The sequence below is a fragment of the Sander vitreus genome, chromosome 15, assembly GCF_031162955.1.
Source record: "Sander vitreus isolate 19-12246 chromosome 15, sanVit1, whole genome shotgun sequence".
NCBI classification, from domain to species: Eukaryota; Metazoa; Chordata; class Actinopteri; order Perciformes; family Percidae; genus Sander; species Sander vitreus.
This window is the reverse complement of record NC_135869.1, coordinates 20,415,503-20,431,970: the sequence shown is the minus strand read 5'-3', so window position 1 is coordinate 20,431,970 and position 16,468 is coordinate 20,415,503. Positions and strand designations below refer to the sequence as shown.

The 16,468-nt window shown below is 39.2% G+C and overlaps 4 protein-coding genes across 5 annotated transcripts in view; 1 reads left to right on the top strand and 3 right to left on the bottom strand.

Annotated features, from left to right (window-relative positions):
* Nucleotides 1-1,626: 1,626 nt before the first annotated feature.
* Nucleotides 1,627-3,118, bottom strand: LOC144529880 (parvalbumin beta-like). Its single transcript, XM_078269229.1, has 5 exons — nucleotides 3,107-3,118; nucleotides 2,439-2,505; nucleotides 2,188-2,320; nucleotides 1,742-1,851; nucleotides 1,627-1,652 (listed from the first exon to the last, which is right to left on the bottom strand). The coding sequence occupies exons 2-5, from the start codon at nucleotides 2,497-2,499 to the stop codon at nucleotides 1,627-1,629; spliced, it is 330 nt and encodes a 109-aa protein (XP_078125355.1). The 5' UTR covers nucleotides 2,500-2,505; nucleotides 3,107-3,118.
* Nucleotides 3,119-5,091: 1,973 nt separating this feature from the next.
* Nucleotides 5,092-6,530, bottom strand: LOC144530620 (parvalbumin beta-like). The gene is made up of 4 exons (XM_078270264.1): nucleotides 6,470-6,530; nucleotides 6,069-6,201; nucleotides 5,788-5,897; nucleotides 5,092-5,117 (listed from the first exon to the last, which is right to left on the bottom strand). The coding sequence occupies exons 1-4, from the start codon at nucleotides 6,528-6,530 to the stop codon at nucleotides 5,092-5,094; spliced, it is 330 nt and encodes a 109-aa protein (XP_078126390.1).
* A 2,690-nt stretch (nucleotides 6,531-9,220) lies between these two features.
* pvalb5 (parvalbumin 5) lies at nucleotides 9,221-11,369 on the bottom strand. The gene is made up of 4 exons (XM_078270263.1): nucleotides 11,298-11,369; nucleotides 10,080-10,212; nucleotides 9,651-9,760; nucleotides 9,221-9,386 (listed from the first exon to the last, which is right to left on the bottom strand). Exons 1-4 carry the CDS (start codon nucleotides 11,356-11,358, stop codon nucleotides 9,364-9,366), a joined length of 327 nt encoding a protein of 108 aa, XP_078126389.1. The 5' UTR covers nucleotides 11,359-11,369; the 3' UTR covers nucleotides 9,221-9,363.
* Nucleotides 11,370-13,215: 1,846 nt separating this feature from the next.
* Nucleotides 13,216-16,468, top strand: part of lmtk2 (lemur tyrosine kinase 2) — a 32,230-nt gene continuing 28,977 nt past the window's right edge. For both annotated transcript variants that reach the window (XM_078270181.1, XM_078270182.1), the window contains exon 1: nucleotides 13,216-13,753. In XM_078270181.1, coding sequence (XP_078126307.1) covers nucleotides 13,651-13,753 — 103 coding nt within the window. In that variant the 5' untranslated portion in view covers nucleotides 13,216-13,650. The remainder of the gene's footprint in view (nucleotides 13,754-16,468) is intronic.

The window sequence follows — 16,468 nt, the reverse complement described above, 5'->3', positions numbered from 1 at the left end:
AAGATCGAATCACATATATAATGAGATTACTAATTAATTTGCAGTCCAATTTTTGTAAAATCTCACTAAGAAGAATAAGCATTAGGCCCTGTTTCAAGAAGAACGAAGTCGGACTTGAATTAGGTCATCTGCCGATTTTTAAACAATATAGTTTTTTATGACTATAGTGTAGTGTGTACTACAGAAAACTTTACAGTATTTATAGAAAACAATTTTCTTTCAGTCCTGTTACAATGTTTTTTTTTACAGTACATTTGATTAGACAAAACCTTACAGTAAAGTTGCAATACAGTAAAAGTTTGTTGCATCGATGATTGGGGAAGATGTCCTCATTGATCACACTTCTGATTATGGGATAGGAATTATGGAAATAGTTTGTTGTTGAATTTGATGGGTAATGTTACATGTTTGCCTACTGCAATGTGAAAACAGTGAAGCAAACGGATCATCTTTAGCACTTCAAAGGGTCATTTTGAAACTATCTGTTTATTTAACTATCTGTTTAACTATCTATTTGCCGACGTATCTGTAACATTGTTTGGTTTTGGATTAAGTGCTTGTTACAATAACTTAACTAAAATAATTGCACTATGATATGTTTATGTGACTAAACAAATGTACTCGTTGTATTTCACCAGAAACGTTGTAGTGAAAGATGTTTACGAGCCAAATGAAAGGAGATTCCGTTGCTTTGAATGCAAGATTTAATGATTTACAATATGATCGGTGGGTGTCTTACTTAGAGTTTTGAAACACTGCACCATATTACAGTACCAAACAGTACCATAGCGACTAAAAAACTGGACTATTTCGTCACTGCATGTATTATGAGTTTCTCAAGGGCCCCATAACTGAAAGGGAGGCTCGTCCAAACAGTTTCGTATTGTCATATAATTAGCTGTGAACGCGTGTCTTATCTCTATCTGGTGCGTATGTTCCAACTCCTACTGTGTAGTAATTGTACATTTACAGTCTATGATAGTAATGGACGTAACTCCATCTAGTGGCTGCAGAGTGGAGCTGCAGGACTGTACACAAACACGCTGCTCTTTGTTGTGTATGCGCGCATTATAGGCCTATATGTGTACCCATAGTTTGTATGGTTATAATAACCATTGCTTTTTTTTCCTTTAATCAATATGCATTCATGTCAGGCCACAAAAGCTATTTGAAAAGATAGATAGATAGATAGATAGATAGATAGATAGATAGACAGATAGACAGATAGATAGATAGATAGATAGATAGATAGATAGACAGACAGACAGACAGACAGATAGATAGATAGATTTTTTGCAAGTTTGTAAGATGTAATGAATTGAAAATCACACATTAAGAATAAAAGCCCAATAATACCGCAGTAAAATCATTTTTATTCTTTCTCTTTTTTTACCGTTTTTACCTGGAAAGTGCATCATAGATTTTACAGTAAGCAAAATTCATATTTAAGACATTAACACAACCGAGCGACATTCACAATCATCATTTTTGGACAGTGTGTTGCATAGGAGGAAACGTCTCTTAAGCAAATGTATAAAAATTATTTATATTTAGATGAAAACGGGGGGGAGGTCGACGAGGGCTTTGTTGTTCCATCAGAGCAGGTGTTGTTGGTCAGTTGCCACTTTATGCCTTAACCATGGCAGCGAACTCTGCAGGAGACAATAGAATACCCAGTTAGCGTCTACGAAATGCATCCAAATAATGCTGTAACCATTCTGCATAAATTGATGAGAGTCACCATCAGCGCCAATCTTGCCGTCACCGTCGGTGTCAACGGCCTTAAGGAAAGTCTTGGTCTCAGCGTCGGTTAGTGCGCGTGCACCTGCCTTGAAGTTCTGCAGGAACAGCCTGCGGACAGACACAACCGGTGGTTTGTTCACAGACACCAGCTCCCATTGGCTAAGACACACTTAACATTAGATATAAATAGGAAATAGAAAAATAGAACGTTTATGCAAAGCAAGGTGGCTGAAGATAGTTTGACCCTGCATGGGTCTTCATAAGTCCTTCAGTCCCCATAGCCTGAACGAACGATAGCTAGGCCTTCGGTTATTTAGGCTACCGTATAGACATTGCAATTCATTATTGTTTTACAGCTGATATCAGAACAGAAGATGCAAAAATGTCTAAAACTGGTCTGATGTGTGGACAAAGGAAGTGGGGGTCCCCCGGTGTGTATCTTACTTCAGTTCCTCCTCCTCAATGAATCCACTGTTGTCCTGGTCAATGATTTTGAAGGCCTTCTTGATCTCTTCGGCGGACTGGCCGGACATACCGCATGCCTTGAGGAATTTCTTGTGCTCGAATGTGCCAGGCTCTGAAAAAAAAGGCAGGGTTACTTGTTACTAAACTGCAGTAGCTGGACAAAAAGCACATTGGTGCTCCAAACACAAAGTCACACAGGGAGGGCTGTGACTGTGATTTTGTAAGTGTACCTTTGCACGCGTCCAGGGCTGCAGTGACTTCAGCATCTTTCAGTACACCTGCGACGGCCATTTCGATCTGCAGGAATCAAATACAAGCGATAATTATAGATAACCTGCTAATACTTGCATATTATGGCTAAGGCCATCCGAGAACCTTCTAGTATCATATTGTTGACTATATGGATTATGGTTATAGATAGCTACCCTAGTCCTCTATGTATTTAATATTTTAGATGAATCATATCAAATAGACTCCGATCACTTTTTCATTAAAACAGCTGAGCACCACTCCATAATTTGCATGTAGTTGTAAAAAAAGAAAGAAAGAAAGAATAGAAATAGATAAGAATAGAAACATTTCAGATTTCCAAGAGCAAGTTATTCAATCCACTTCTTTTTGAGTGGAATAACTGATGGTGCGTCCAAATCCCGTTCGAGAGGCTGAGATTGACAGGTGCAACTCTATAGATGCTGGGAGGTCTGACCAGTAATCCATGTCTTTATGCAGCTAAACAAAAAAACTGAGAAACTATTTCTTTTGATGCTGCATTGCAGTGCGAAGTCCACAATAAAAGTAAAAACAAAAACAAAAACCCAATGTTTTCTGAAAGATGCCAAGCGTGATGCTGCGGCTTTTGTCTGTGTGGATCCCGGGTTTTTTGTTTCTCCGTTCTTACCTCTCTGGTTTCTTTGCTGTGTAGGGTACAGATGATACGGCCAAGACTCGAGTCGACTGCAGTGATCTTCCCGGTGTTCCCAGTGACCTTTTTATAGTTTCACTCCATCGAAATCTGAAGCATAAGATAACTGACACCGCCGACGAGAAGGGGGTGGCGAAAATGCGTCCTGCAGCCAGAGAGCGGTCTATTTTAAGTTTCACAAATGAAGACGCTTAAAAGGTGCGTTTGAAGAAGTCTTTAATGTCCACCACCCCGCACCCCCCATGCTAAGAATAGGCCTGTGTACTGCTGAGGAGAACGAATTGGAAGTGCTGCTGGCAACACACATTATTCAAAAGGGTAATGCTGAGCATGCGTGCATTAGGGCTGTCACTAAATGGTTGTTTTCCCCTATTTTCATTTAACATTGTTGCTTTGGAAGGCATAGACTATTGTATTCATGAATTTACAAGGGAAAAGTAGGCTATTTCTTTCGCACTTAGATGTATGCCTTGATAAAGTAGGCTATATATTCTGTCTTCTTTATGTTTAACAGTGATATTGTCTGCCCCCATACCTCCCAGTCATTTGTGTTTTGTCAGATTTAGTCTGTATCTGGGAGAATATTTTAATCAGGTTTCTAATGGTCTACTTACAGTCAAATCAAGTGCAAAGCAGTCCTAGTTATGGGACATATAGAAACAATGTAAATTCCAAATGTCAATCAGTCCCATTTTTACTGGCAAGTCAAAAATGCATTGTTCAAATTAGTCAGTAGGTGGACTGAGTGATGTTTCTCTTCAATTGCTTATTGCACACAACCCCTTTTCAGGTACAGGTACCATTCCTGTTGTTCTAAGAGCTTAAAGTGTTTAAAAGTGTAAGGGAATGCTCATGCAGACGATTTTCTTTTTTTTGCAACCTCCAAACAGAGCAACAAAGAGAAAGAGATTCATCTTGACATTTTAACATAATGTCTCCACTGTCATGCTGAGAATAGCTTTGACCTGTAGGTGGCAGCACTGCCCTGTGGGGTAAGGGTGAGGAGACCGCAGACTGCTGTCACCATGCCTCTCTCTGTTTTGACTACTGGTTGATGGTAACGAGCTCAGGGTGTCATCTGATAGGTTTGAGGGTTTACATATTGCTGACTTGCAGTTCCCTGAGCATTCATAGCTTCCCCTTGAATTGCAATTTGACTTAGATATGATATGATTCCCTTTTTAAATGTATGTCTTTGCTAATACATGTTTGGAATATTTTCCAAATGTAGCATATCTAAATACTAAAATAAAACTGAATGAATTGAATAATGTTACGACCCCCTCGGATCACTAAAGATTTGCATCTAAGCACCAGATTCAAAGGTTCTGCTGATGCAACAGTGGCTGCCAATAGCTATCCTGTTGCCACAGCACATCATCTAATTGACTACTCAGCAGTTGGTGGAGAAAAAGACCTTGGAACAGACCACCTAATTACAGTATGCCGGACAGCTATCCATTGCAAACCTCCCTGGAGGCAGGAATTATCTGAGCAAAGCCCCAGGGCTTCTCCCAATGTTTTTGCCAGTTCAGCTATACTTCCCTTCTCATTATCATTTATCAAAACAAGTGCAGGTCAGTTCAATTGCACCTTTAGAGCATTCAAAATCCCTGGCAGGTGGAAACTCATTTCTTCCTCAACCCATTGTGTTGACATAACCACAGCTAGGGAATACACCACAGTTGACCAGTACAAAGACGACTGACCTGAAGGAGATGACTTTACACCAAAAGAGTTTTTATTCCTAGTTTTTCACTCGTCCTCAAAAGTGCAGATGGTGTTGGACAGTTTGCACAAGTCATTCTTCAGAACATTTGACACATCTGAGTAACATTCACAGTAAAATATGTGTTCCATGTAAATAAGGTATAAAAAAATATTCTTTCAGCTGATGATCACTGAATCTTGCAAGGCATTTGCTGTTCCATGAAAAGAAGTGGATCTTGGTCAATGGATATTTATCCTTTTACAAGCAGGGCAAACTCTGTGAAAGTAGAATGAAACTGCCATTAGTAGTGAACAAAATGTATTCAGATTCTTATGTCATCATGGTGGTATGATCTAGACCAGTGATTCCCAACCAGGGGTCCGTGTACCCCAGGGGGTGCATGGAAAGATTACAAAGTAGATCAATTAATTTGAAAAAAAAATTGAAATTAGATATATGCTAATATATGCCTATGGGGTTTGCTAATATTGGTATGATTGCTGACCAAACCAACCAACCAACATGATTGAAAATTCAATTGTATGAAGAAATTACTTTTTTACCACTTTTATATACATCAAAAAGGAGTTTGTTGCCAAAGTAAGTTACACGTACGTGGAATTTTTAATAATATATGATAATATACATTTGAAACATATATTGGGAATTGATGAAGTGGTACGTGAGTTAATCTGACATGCTGTGGGGGTACCTCGCACCAAAACGGTTGGGAACCACTGATCTAGACTAACTGGACCCAATCTCTGACCATGACTTTGAGTCTGTGCAGATATTGGAAGTATGTTAATGTATGTTAAATAATACATTGTAATGCAGATTCATTCGGAGTCGATTGCCAATAAGCATCAGAATCAATCTTGTAATGTACATCTCTGCTGTGTTCTGCTAGATTAAAAAATGTGTCGACGAGCTAAAGAACTCATACCTTCAATGCCGATCTTGCCATCACCATCACTATCACCAGCGGCGAGGAAAGCCTTGGTCTCCTTGTCAGTGAGTGCTCTGGCACTAGCAGAGAAGTTCTGCAGGAACAGTCTGACAGGTGGACAAAACAGCAACGTTAAAACTGTGAACATCTCAGGCTACATAGATTGTTTGACTGTAAATCACTATGCAGAATGAGTATCATTTAAAGCATACTCATGTTTGAGATGTTAAGGCAAAATGTACCAACAAGCTTAAGTGTGCATTGCTTGAGTGTCTTACTTCAGCTCCTCCTCCTCAATGAAGCCGCTGTTGTCTTGGTCAATGATTAGGAAGGCCTTCTTTACCTCTTCGGCGGACTTGCCGGACATGCCGCATGCCTTGAAGAACGTCTTGTGGTCGAAAGAGTCAGCAGCTAGAACACATATTGTAAAACCATTAGCACCCTGACAGGCTGCATTACATAGGCACACAGGACTTCAGTGTTGATTTAATATGATAACTGTGGTTGATAGTTTACATGACAGAGTTCAGTACATTGTAAGCCGAGTTCTTTGCTTTCAAAAAAAAAAAAGAAATTAAATTTGCATTGACAGTGATAATTCATAATATGTAAATAATAAAAATGAGGATGAAGTTTGTGTTTAGTGTTTAATTTACTTATTAAAGATACTAAAGCTCACCTGCGCAGCCGTCCAGAGCGGCTTTGAGTGCAGCAGCATCAACAACACCAGCACAGGACATTTTTTAGACTGAGGGAGAAAAATAGGCGAGTATAAGCATCACAAATCCCATACAGTAATCATACAATTGCATTGCAAATATCCTTTAAAGCAATAATTACTGATATTTGTATCTGGGAGATTCTATACTCTGAGGGCCTAAGATACAGTGACTTTACTTTAGAGAGGTATTTAGGGGGTTTGATGATGAACTAGTGTTTTAGGGGTTCTAGGGGTTTTTGAAATCATCAAGCTGAGCCTAAAACCATGCACCAGTGGACAGATATTAACTTTAAAGGATTAAAGAAGGCTATTAATTATCTAGCTTGACAAGAGAAGGAAAGTTCACTGTGTTGGAACGAAGCAGAAACATACAAAAGTTTACAGCCATTACGGTGAAACTAATGAATTGCTTTAGTTTTGCAAAGGCTGCTGCAGCATCACCGCAACTATTTGTTTTAGTGGGATAAAGAGCTACGCTTTGCCTCTGGATGTCCACTCAGGCCTATGGCACTAAATGGCCTAGAGGATGCTCCCACTGAGAGGCCAAATCACGGCAACATTAATCACTGCCACATATAGCTACACAATGCAGCTAGGTAAACACAGCATCAATTTCTTTTTCTCTCATCCGGTTGAAAGAAACAAGGTAAAATAGCCCAGTTATCATCCACAGGGGTTTATCCTTGGAAATGAAATGAGCACATTGGGCCTCCTTTTCACACTGATTGGGTCGTCCTGTGGTCCGTGTAGTTTATTCTATGTTGATCCATTTCTGTCTACAGTTATAGTCCAAGAGGATCTCCTCGTCTCAAGTGCCTTTCCTCCCAGCGTAAATTGCAGTCAGCGTGGCCTTTGCGGGGCGCACTTCCCACTCACCTTTGAGTTGCGTTGAGGCGAGTGAAAACCAAGGCGGACGTTGGTGAATGCCACTAGCAACTTTCCCTCTCTCTTATATATCCTTGAGCAACACCATTTACAGAGATTTGAATCTCAGTATCAGGTAGCCTACCAAGATGCATGGGTTTCGAAAAAATGTGTCCAGTAGTCTTGATCTATTTTTAGGTGAACAAATGAGGATGCTACCATGTGTGCGCAGGCCTATAGCTAGACATGTGGAAACATGAGCAGGCCCGCTGCTCACTGACTTCACAGGACATGTTTCACTCGTGTGATTTATAGCCAACATTCAAGACGCTGATTCTGATGTTGTAATTTTTATCAGAGAATATTAATGTACTGAATAAGCGAGAGTGAATATAGGCCTACTAGGCCATGGGTCATATCCCCTAATTTGGTTTGTGAGAAAAACTCGGAGCCAAGGGATCACTGCCAATTTTAACTAGCCTACTGGTTACTTAATGAGCAGAGGAAATTCAATTCACGGCCTTAAACGTCATTCAGCACTCTGAAACGTATTAGGCCCCTCAAAGGTTGTAAATATAGGCTACGTGGAGATTAGATATAGCCTACTGCCCTCAAAAGCACAATTCCTTTTTATCTTCTATGATTATTGAGACATGTCTCCCTACTGCTTGTTAGTCTATATATGTATTGTGTCTGTTAATTATGTGTTATAAGTAAAATGATGCATAAAGCCCATTCATGAATGTACTTAATTGTCTGGTTATTTCCCTTATAGGTCGTATTCTTCTCAGCTTTATTATGACTTAATTATAAATTGTTGGAGTCAGGCTTTTGATTCTTGCATCTGAAGGGTTGGAGTTGCAACACCCCCTGAGATTATAGATATGTATCTGTCCTGTGACATTACCTGGCTATAAAGTACAGAATGCACTACCATATTCAGACTCCATCCAGCAGAAGGCAGTAATGATCCTTATGAGGAAAATGTGAGGAATTTTTAGGAAGAGATCTGAAAAGTGGTCCCATCAAGTTAAAATGCAAAATAAATTGGACTCAGTGACTTTTCAATGTTCCCATAGTCACAGGATATAATCTACTCTGCAGTAGTGAAATATAATTTTTCACAGCAGACATTTTGACTCATTTTCCATTCTATTCAGGTGTTCCAGTGAGAGTGGCAGAGTCAGCATGCACAATAGGCTACCAAGACTATAAAACCAAAGCAGCTTAACAGAATTCAGCCATCATTTGTTACTTTATTTACACCTGTGCCTTCCTACAGTGCTAAGTCAAAATGTCTTCTGTGGAAAAGGCCTATGGGGGTTTCCCTTCTATTACAATTATGCCAGTGACTCTATTATCGTTGATATCCTCCACAAAGCCAGAGTCAGTGGGATGAGATAGTGTATCAATAGGCACTCACCATACTTTATCCTGGATATTTCCCGATTGATACTCAGTTTTTATTCATGAACTGGAGAATGGTAATCGTAATTTCATGCTGCGTGTATTTGTGCAAGATTATTTGGTAAAAAGTCTCTTGTGGTTAATCATATGCTTATCTTGTCAGTCATCTCTAACTTGTGAGTTGCAGGGAGCTTATACTATAAATTCAACACATTTTAACCCCTGAAGATGCCACTACAGTAGTTTAAAGGTTAATGAAATGTTGAGGCCTATATGAGACACGTAATGCATTGTCCATTACCAACACTTTAGGCAGATAGATAGGAAAAAAATAAGGAGCACACAGTGATATCACATCTTAAATATATTTATTAACCCATTCCAGGTACTTAATTGATTAAACAAATGCAACTAATATTCAGATTTAGCCATCTGCCAAACATCTTATGCATTATTGTATCACATCAACAGGGAGAGCAGCAGGCAGGAGCATATCTGAGGTTTTTGTCTTTGCATCAAACGATCTGGAAAAACCCTGTTATCTTATAAAAGGGGGTGAGCTGTGGTCAAAGATGCTCTCTTTATTTCAGGATATCACAGAACTCTGTGGGGAAGAAAAAGAAATTCAGACAGAGATTCCTATTGAGCACAACTGTCAGTGCAAGAAGTCAGAGTCATGCAACAATATGGTCAAGCTAGAATGACTAAACAAACAGCAAATTATTTTTAAGTATACTTTACTATAGTGTTTTTGAATGTGCTTTTTATGGACTGCAATTTCAGCACTATGTAATGGACAGCTCCCCTGCACATAAGGCTCTGTTTCTCATCTGCCAACAGCTTTTTCAGGTGTTTTACATGCACCCACCTTCCATCCCAATCTTGCCATCACCATCCTTATCGCCTGCAGCCATCAGAGTCTTGGTCTCAGCTACAGTCAGCTCCCTTGCCCCCGGAGAGAAATTCTGAAGGAACAGTCTGACGGGTGCACAAAAAGTATCAGAGATAAGTTCAGACTTATATCATTATAGACTGTATATTTCATGATGCCATTTTCTTTCCCCTCTAGGCTTTTCTGAGCATTCAATCCCCCTCCCCATCACTCACTCACCAGCACTTCCCCACATGTATTACTGAATTCATTCACAGCGAGAATGCTGCTCCATTCATACAGTGACCTCTGCCTGTGGGCTATCACAACAGAATTTCAATGTAGATGTAGCACACATGCACAAACACACTCACAGGCCCATCTCTATCATTGCTCTAGCCCTTAAACCGCACACACAATCCTTACTTGAGCTCCTCCTCCTCAATGTATCCACTCCTGTCTTGGTCCAGGACTGTAAAGACTTTTTTCCCATCTGCCTCAGATGAGCCAGTCAGTCCCACTTGTGCAAAGAACGACTTGAAGTTGAATGTGCCTGGAGCTACATAGGCAGAGAGAATGAAAGACGAAGAGAGCAAGAGAGACAGACAGATGTGGGAGTGAGAAGTCAATCACAGAATGACAAGAAAGCAAAAGTGGTGAGGGACTGAATAGAGATGTCGCGTTTTCATTTGCTCAGATGATTTTCATTTTTCAACCAATGACATTTACCAATATACACCCTGTAGTGTCTTATACCATTATAGGCTAGGCATACTGTATGTCAATATGCCATTGAAACAGTCAAACCACATTGAATATTGCCCATGGGCCGAAGGCAAACCTAAATGTTAAAAGCCCTTTATTCATCAAGCTGTTCAGAGTGGAAATTCTGATCTACTGTAGGAAGAGTTAAGGATCTGATGAATAAGACTTACAGCCACAGTATGATAAATGATTGATTTATTGGTGTATCCCTAACTCTAATGTGATTTGTCTGCTATCTCCACTTTCATAGAACATTTTGGTTTCCCATCACTTTTTAAAAGAAATAAAAGAAATACTACCTCCTTTTATTGATAAATGCAACAAAAAAAAGTTTGATTGTTATTTTGCCTGCAACATCGCCAACAGGAGGGCTCTCTTAAATAAAGGGCATATAAGCACTGACATTTGATTTTTCATCTGAGGGGGTGAGCTGTGTCTGCCTTGTCATGCAAACATAATTGCTAGAGATAAATGATTAAGTATTTTGAGATGTGAGGGCTGAATAGCTTGGGTGATTTGGTATATTCTGTGTGAATGCTCAACATAAACACATTGGTATCTGGGTGGTGACTGCTCTCCTGCCACATGGCTGCCTGGTTACCTGCAGATTCCCTGTCCCCACTGTGAACAACACATACTGTACAGGTATCCCTACTGGGACTGGGAGTGGGTTTAACAATGCCTGTCTGTCTCTCTCTGTAATATGTGAGTGGATTTATATTCTACTACTGTAATGTAAGTGCTCTTGTGTTAATGCTGTTTGTTAAGTGTGTGTCTCCCTTAGTGTGTGTGTGTGTGTGTGTGTGTGTGTGTGTGTGTGTGTGTGTGTGTGTGTGTGTGTGTGTGTGTGTGTGTGTGTGTGTGTGCCATCTGACTCACCTTGACAAGCCTGGACCGCAGCCTTGATGTCCTCGGCGCTCAGCATCCCTGCAAATGCCATGGTCCTCTGTAGCTGCCTGAGGGGTGCAAACACATGCATGGAGGAAATGCAAAGTGACAGTAAATGAAACCAGTGCAGGTGTTTTCAGCTGTCAGATCTGTCAGATAAAACTTGTGGATAGATTTAAAATAATCATTTAGTCTTCAGGTACGTGAGCACTGTAAAAAAAAAAAAAAAACAAAAGGTGTGAAGTTGTACCTTTTATAAGTGGGGCTGTGCCATTTTGACAGTAAGGTACAAGCAGATTAACAAAATATATAAGTCTGTATTGTTTTCTCAGAGAAAGAAACTGACATATTTTATTATATGAGAATTGTCTGATGATCCAAAATTAGAGAGAAAGTTGTTGCAACTTGAAGGAGCAAACAAAAAGAGGGTTGAATGTCCTATTTTCTTTATTCCCCCCATCTTTTAAAGGAAAATAATTGAGATGCTTTAAGGCACAAACACACACAGAACGGCTAACTATCATCACACAAGCATTGCCATGCACGCAAATTTGCAAAAAGCTTGGTACTCACCGTGCTTCGGGTGAGGTTTGCACTCTGAGCCTATGATGCGCAGATCTCTGCTTCTCCTGCTTTGTCCTTATAAGCCACCAGCGCTCTCTTGTAGCTTTGTGATCCGGAGTGCAAGAGGCAACCTGACATATCTGTCCTCAAATCCAGGGAGAGTTCTCCCACGCCACAGAAAGCCTCCTCCTTCATCAGTTAATCAGAGCAGATGATTTTCTCACTCACAATATTATGCAGACTTGCAGGCATAACAAAAAAATACAGTAAAAAACAATGACTTAAAATAATGATTTATTAAATAATCATAAATATATATGTATTTTTACAAGTGCACATTTTTCATATAATGTTTATCTTACTACATCTGCTTTTAATGCTACTGCTACAACAACTAATGCTGTTACTATTGTTCATGTTAAAATGAATAAGGAATAATAAAAATACAGCAGGTATACTCAGGAAATGCAAAACCTTTCAGCCCATGAGATGAATGTGATAATTATCAATCAGCAATGTGTATTTAATTTTAGTATTATTTATATCTGGTAAAAAAACGTAATAAAGACACTGTATAAACACATGAATATGCAACTGTCATATTGTAAGTCTTATCTATATATAACAAAGGGGAAATATGTGGGTTTGTCTTGTTATGAAGTATACACAGAGCATTACAATAATTACATTTGGTTATATATTCTTCATTAAGGTTTTATCACACCTAAAAAAAAATCAATCATTATGTGATATGGCTTGAAAGTCATTAAAACAACAATATGTGAAGAAACTTACATTCAAACTTACAGCTGTATATAGAGGTATTTGTTGCTTTTAACTGGGATCTATAACAAGTTGACTGTTCAAAAGCATAGTTCCTATATTTGTAGCTATTGTGATCAAAACAGAGTTAGATTATTATTATTATTATTATTATTATTATTATTATTATTGCGAAGAGTAGATATTTAATAATGTTTCCCACTAAATCTCACGCCAGCAATATCCATATGAAATCACTAGAAAGAAAATGAAAAAAACCATCAAGAAATAGATTGAAAGCCAGCATCAGTCCACTTGTTTTATGCTGCTTGGCAGTTTATAACTGGCCGTTAATCCAAAAACAAACAGTAGACAGGTTGTCTTTTCGAATCAGTATTACGTGCCTCACATGGTTGGCAAGTGACTTGATGTAAAAAGCTTTCTTCAGCTTTGATACAAAGCACTGGATTCCGATGATTTATAATAAATGTTGAAGCTGATTGGCTCTGTGTTTTTAACGCGAAGGTATTCTTTGTTGTGATTGGCTTGTTCACTTGTCAATTATTTGAGGATTTACGCCTCATTCCGAGATGTGACGTTGTACAGGAACATGGCGCTTTAGAGGGGAGATGTTTCATGGTAGTCAGGGCTATTGATTTATTTCCTTTAGCTATGTTAATTTAAATAACATTAAGGTACATTCACCAAATATGATCAGTCGTAAAAGATTATCGCTCCTTTTGTCTCTATGGACAACGGAACACTAGCTACATCTCGTAGCGGTGTTTGCTGTCGTCAGCTGAAACTGTTAGCATTGACATGCTAGCTGTAGCTAGTGAGCTGGCTAACAGTAAGTAGCTAACGTTAAACGGACAGAAAATATGCTTGTTTGTGTAGCCTACGCTGGCGTTAAACTAAATACCAATGATTAAAACACGCTATTTAGCATCAAATCAGTCATTTATTGTTTAGGACGACGATTCCAGTTAGCTAACATTTTGTTAGCTAAGCTAGGAGGATGAAGAGCCTCCATGGACATGTTTTGTTGCTGGCCAGTGGGTTTTTCCTGTCGGCGTTTTGGCTGTCTGAAGGTGCCCCTCTTCCGTATCCTCACAAATCAGGTGAGACAGCTGACTGTAAGCTAATACACAGCTAAGCGATTGTTTGTTCACTCACTAGCTACAACTCCTGACTATCCAGCTGCTTAGCTAGCAGATGTTTCTGTTAGCTTATATTTGCTGGCTGGGGGAACGTTAGCTGTTAACTAAAAGCTAACAACACAACAACCTGGCTGCATTTCCTGCTAACCAGTGAAGATTGTTATCGGTGTATGGATACTTGTACTAACTGACTATTGTTTGTTTGATAATGCAGTTAACGTGATATCTATTATTGTTATTGGTGAATCTTTTATTAATGCTTATAATGGAAAGTAACAGGATGCCATTGACAGAGTTTCCCTCTACCAGAACACAGAAATACTTGTCTACCTTGTCTAGTTTCATTCTGATTGATATTTAACAGAAACGAATGAGCTTCCTGGTAGCAGTGGTGTCAGTTAATATAGTACAGACTATTATAACTGCAGGTACAGAGAGGTTAATCTGTCAGTGGGGTTGGTCCAGTCATGGACATTTTAAAGTTGTGAGTCAATAAACTGGATGTTGGCCTACCAGCATTTGTTTTGAAGTAAACCTTGAATAACCTTTTTTATGTGGACTCTAGTTTACTCATCACAGGTTGTGTCACGGGTGTGATCATTTGATTATTTTAGGATGCATCAAAGTATATGGAAGACAACAGTTTGCCATACTGTCATATGCCAGTGTGATAAAACACTTGATAGGTTGATTAAGAGACTCCTGTTCAGTACAGAATTACAAAACCAGGAGGACATTGATTGTATTAAAACAATTCAATTTCAGCTGTTTTACTTTGAATACTATGTGAGATTACTGTTTTGTAATTGATAGTGGACCCGACCGACAGAATGAATGACAAATGTGTTGGTCATTTAAGTCATTTATAACAAAATGTCAAACATTTGGTTACAGCTTCTAAAAGATTAGTATTCAGTTGGTTTCCTTCATTTCACCACATTGTAAATTGAATGCTTTTAAAATACTTTAACTATTTTCCTGACAAAATTCAGAATTTTTATTAATCAAGAAAGGGTACACCAATTTAAGTAGATGACTCAACTTACAGAAAGAATCACTTAATGTATCAACTATAGAAATAATCACTTGCAACCCTAATGTTGTGGATGTCCTACAGCCACTTAAATACAAGGGAATGGTTTCAGTGTTTTCATTTTTTTTGCAGCTTATCAGGGTAAGAGGCTCCGCCAACCTGCTTCCTTGTGAGAAATGAAAAGATGCAGACATGAATATGCTGTATTCAGGGTTGGCTATGTGTAAACGTAACTCATTCCAATCTTATCAGCACCAGTCAATGATTAGCAACAGTGTTGTTTGCTGCTTACAGTATTGTACTACAGCATACTGTACAGTCATGTTGCAATATGAGCATGCTTTTTATGCTTTTATTACATAGCAACCTGTTCTTTGTCACACTGGGTCTTCCTTTTCCAGTGCATACAGATGTGGTACAGTAATACTTGATTGTTTCAAGGTTTGGTTATGAATTGTGGGTGAGAGCACGCATAAGAACAGTGACTGGAGTGGAAAGTCACTTGCAAAGCCGGTCTTCAAGTGACTTGTGCTATGTTTACACACATCAGACATGGGTAAAGGTAGATAGATAGGTAAGCTTTACTGGAAGTGTCATTGTTTTAACTGTAGTAACAGCCAGATGATAGTGGTCTGTCTCGTCTGTTATTCAAACTTCCACTACATTGCCCAGTGATTCAGTGATTACTCCCCCTGCCCGCCCGCCTGCCCAGGCTGTAGAGGATGCTGTATTTACAACACTTGCACAGGTGAACAGTCTATAACGTGTTTTTTATTTTTTTTATTTATTGTTTTAACAGTGTAAATATTGATCATATAATTGAATATGGCGGAACACAATCTTGCAAATATGGATCCTTACAAGGGCAGCCTTTAGTATTGGCTCTTCATGTAATTGATGAGGCTTAGTGCTTCTATCCTAGCAGACAGACAAATCTTAGCGGAACACAAACATGTCAGCCAGACAATGCCATCCCTCATCCTGTACCTAACTGAAAGTACAGACATCCACTGTGGTGCACATTGGTGGGTGAAATCTGCAAAAATGGGTCAGCTCCTCCTCTGCGTGGATGCCTACTGAAATATGCAGTGGAACCGAAATAAGACCTGGCAGCTCCCAGCTGTATTGGTCCCAAAAACCAGTTGAGTCATTTGGTGGGGCCTGCCAAGTAATAATATGAACCCATGACTCAGATAAGGCCTAACTGAGAAGTACTGATCCCATGTAGAGCTGCCGTGACCTAGCTCCTGCTTTTTCTATCTGACTGCTGCTGCAGTCTCTCTGGGAGTCCTACACTGCCTGGAACCCTGTTGCTCTGCTGAAACAGACGGGAGGGTGTTTGTATGAAAGAGCTGCCTGCAATTACAGCTGAATGTTTTTTTACAGGATTGTTGTGAAGTTAAGCTAAAGCCAGTTGGAATTCTCTCAAAACAAATGCTCCTGCCAATGACATCATTTTGTAAGCTATAATTGTAGATGGAGGAAATGTTCCGTAAAAAATAGGCACGTGACATATTTTAGATCTGACTGGAACAGGGCTATTAAGTTTTAGTTTATCATTAGCTCGCTCTTGGATTCATGATGTTGGATTTTTGCCAGTCTAGAATTAAGAAACATGTATTTCATATCAGGATAGTCTCATG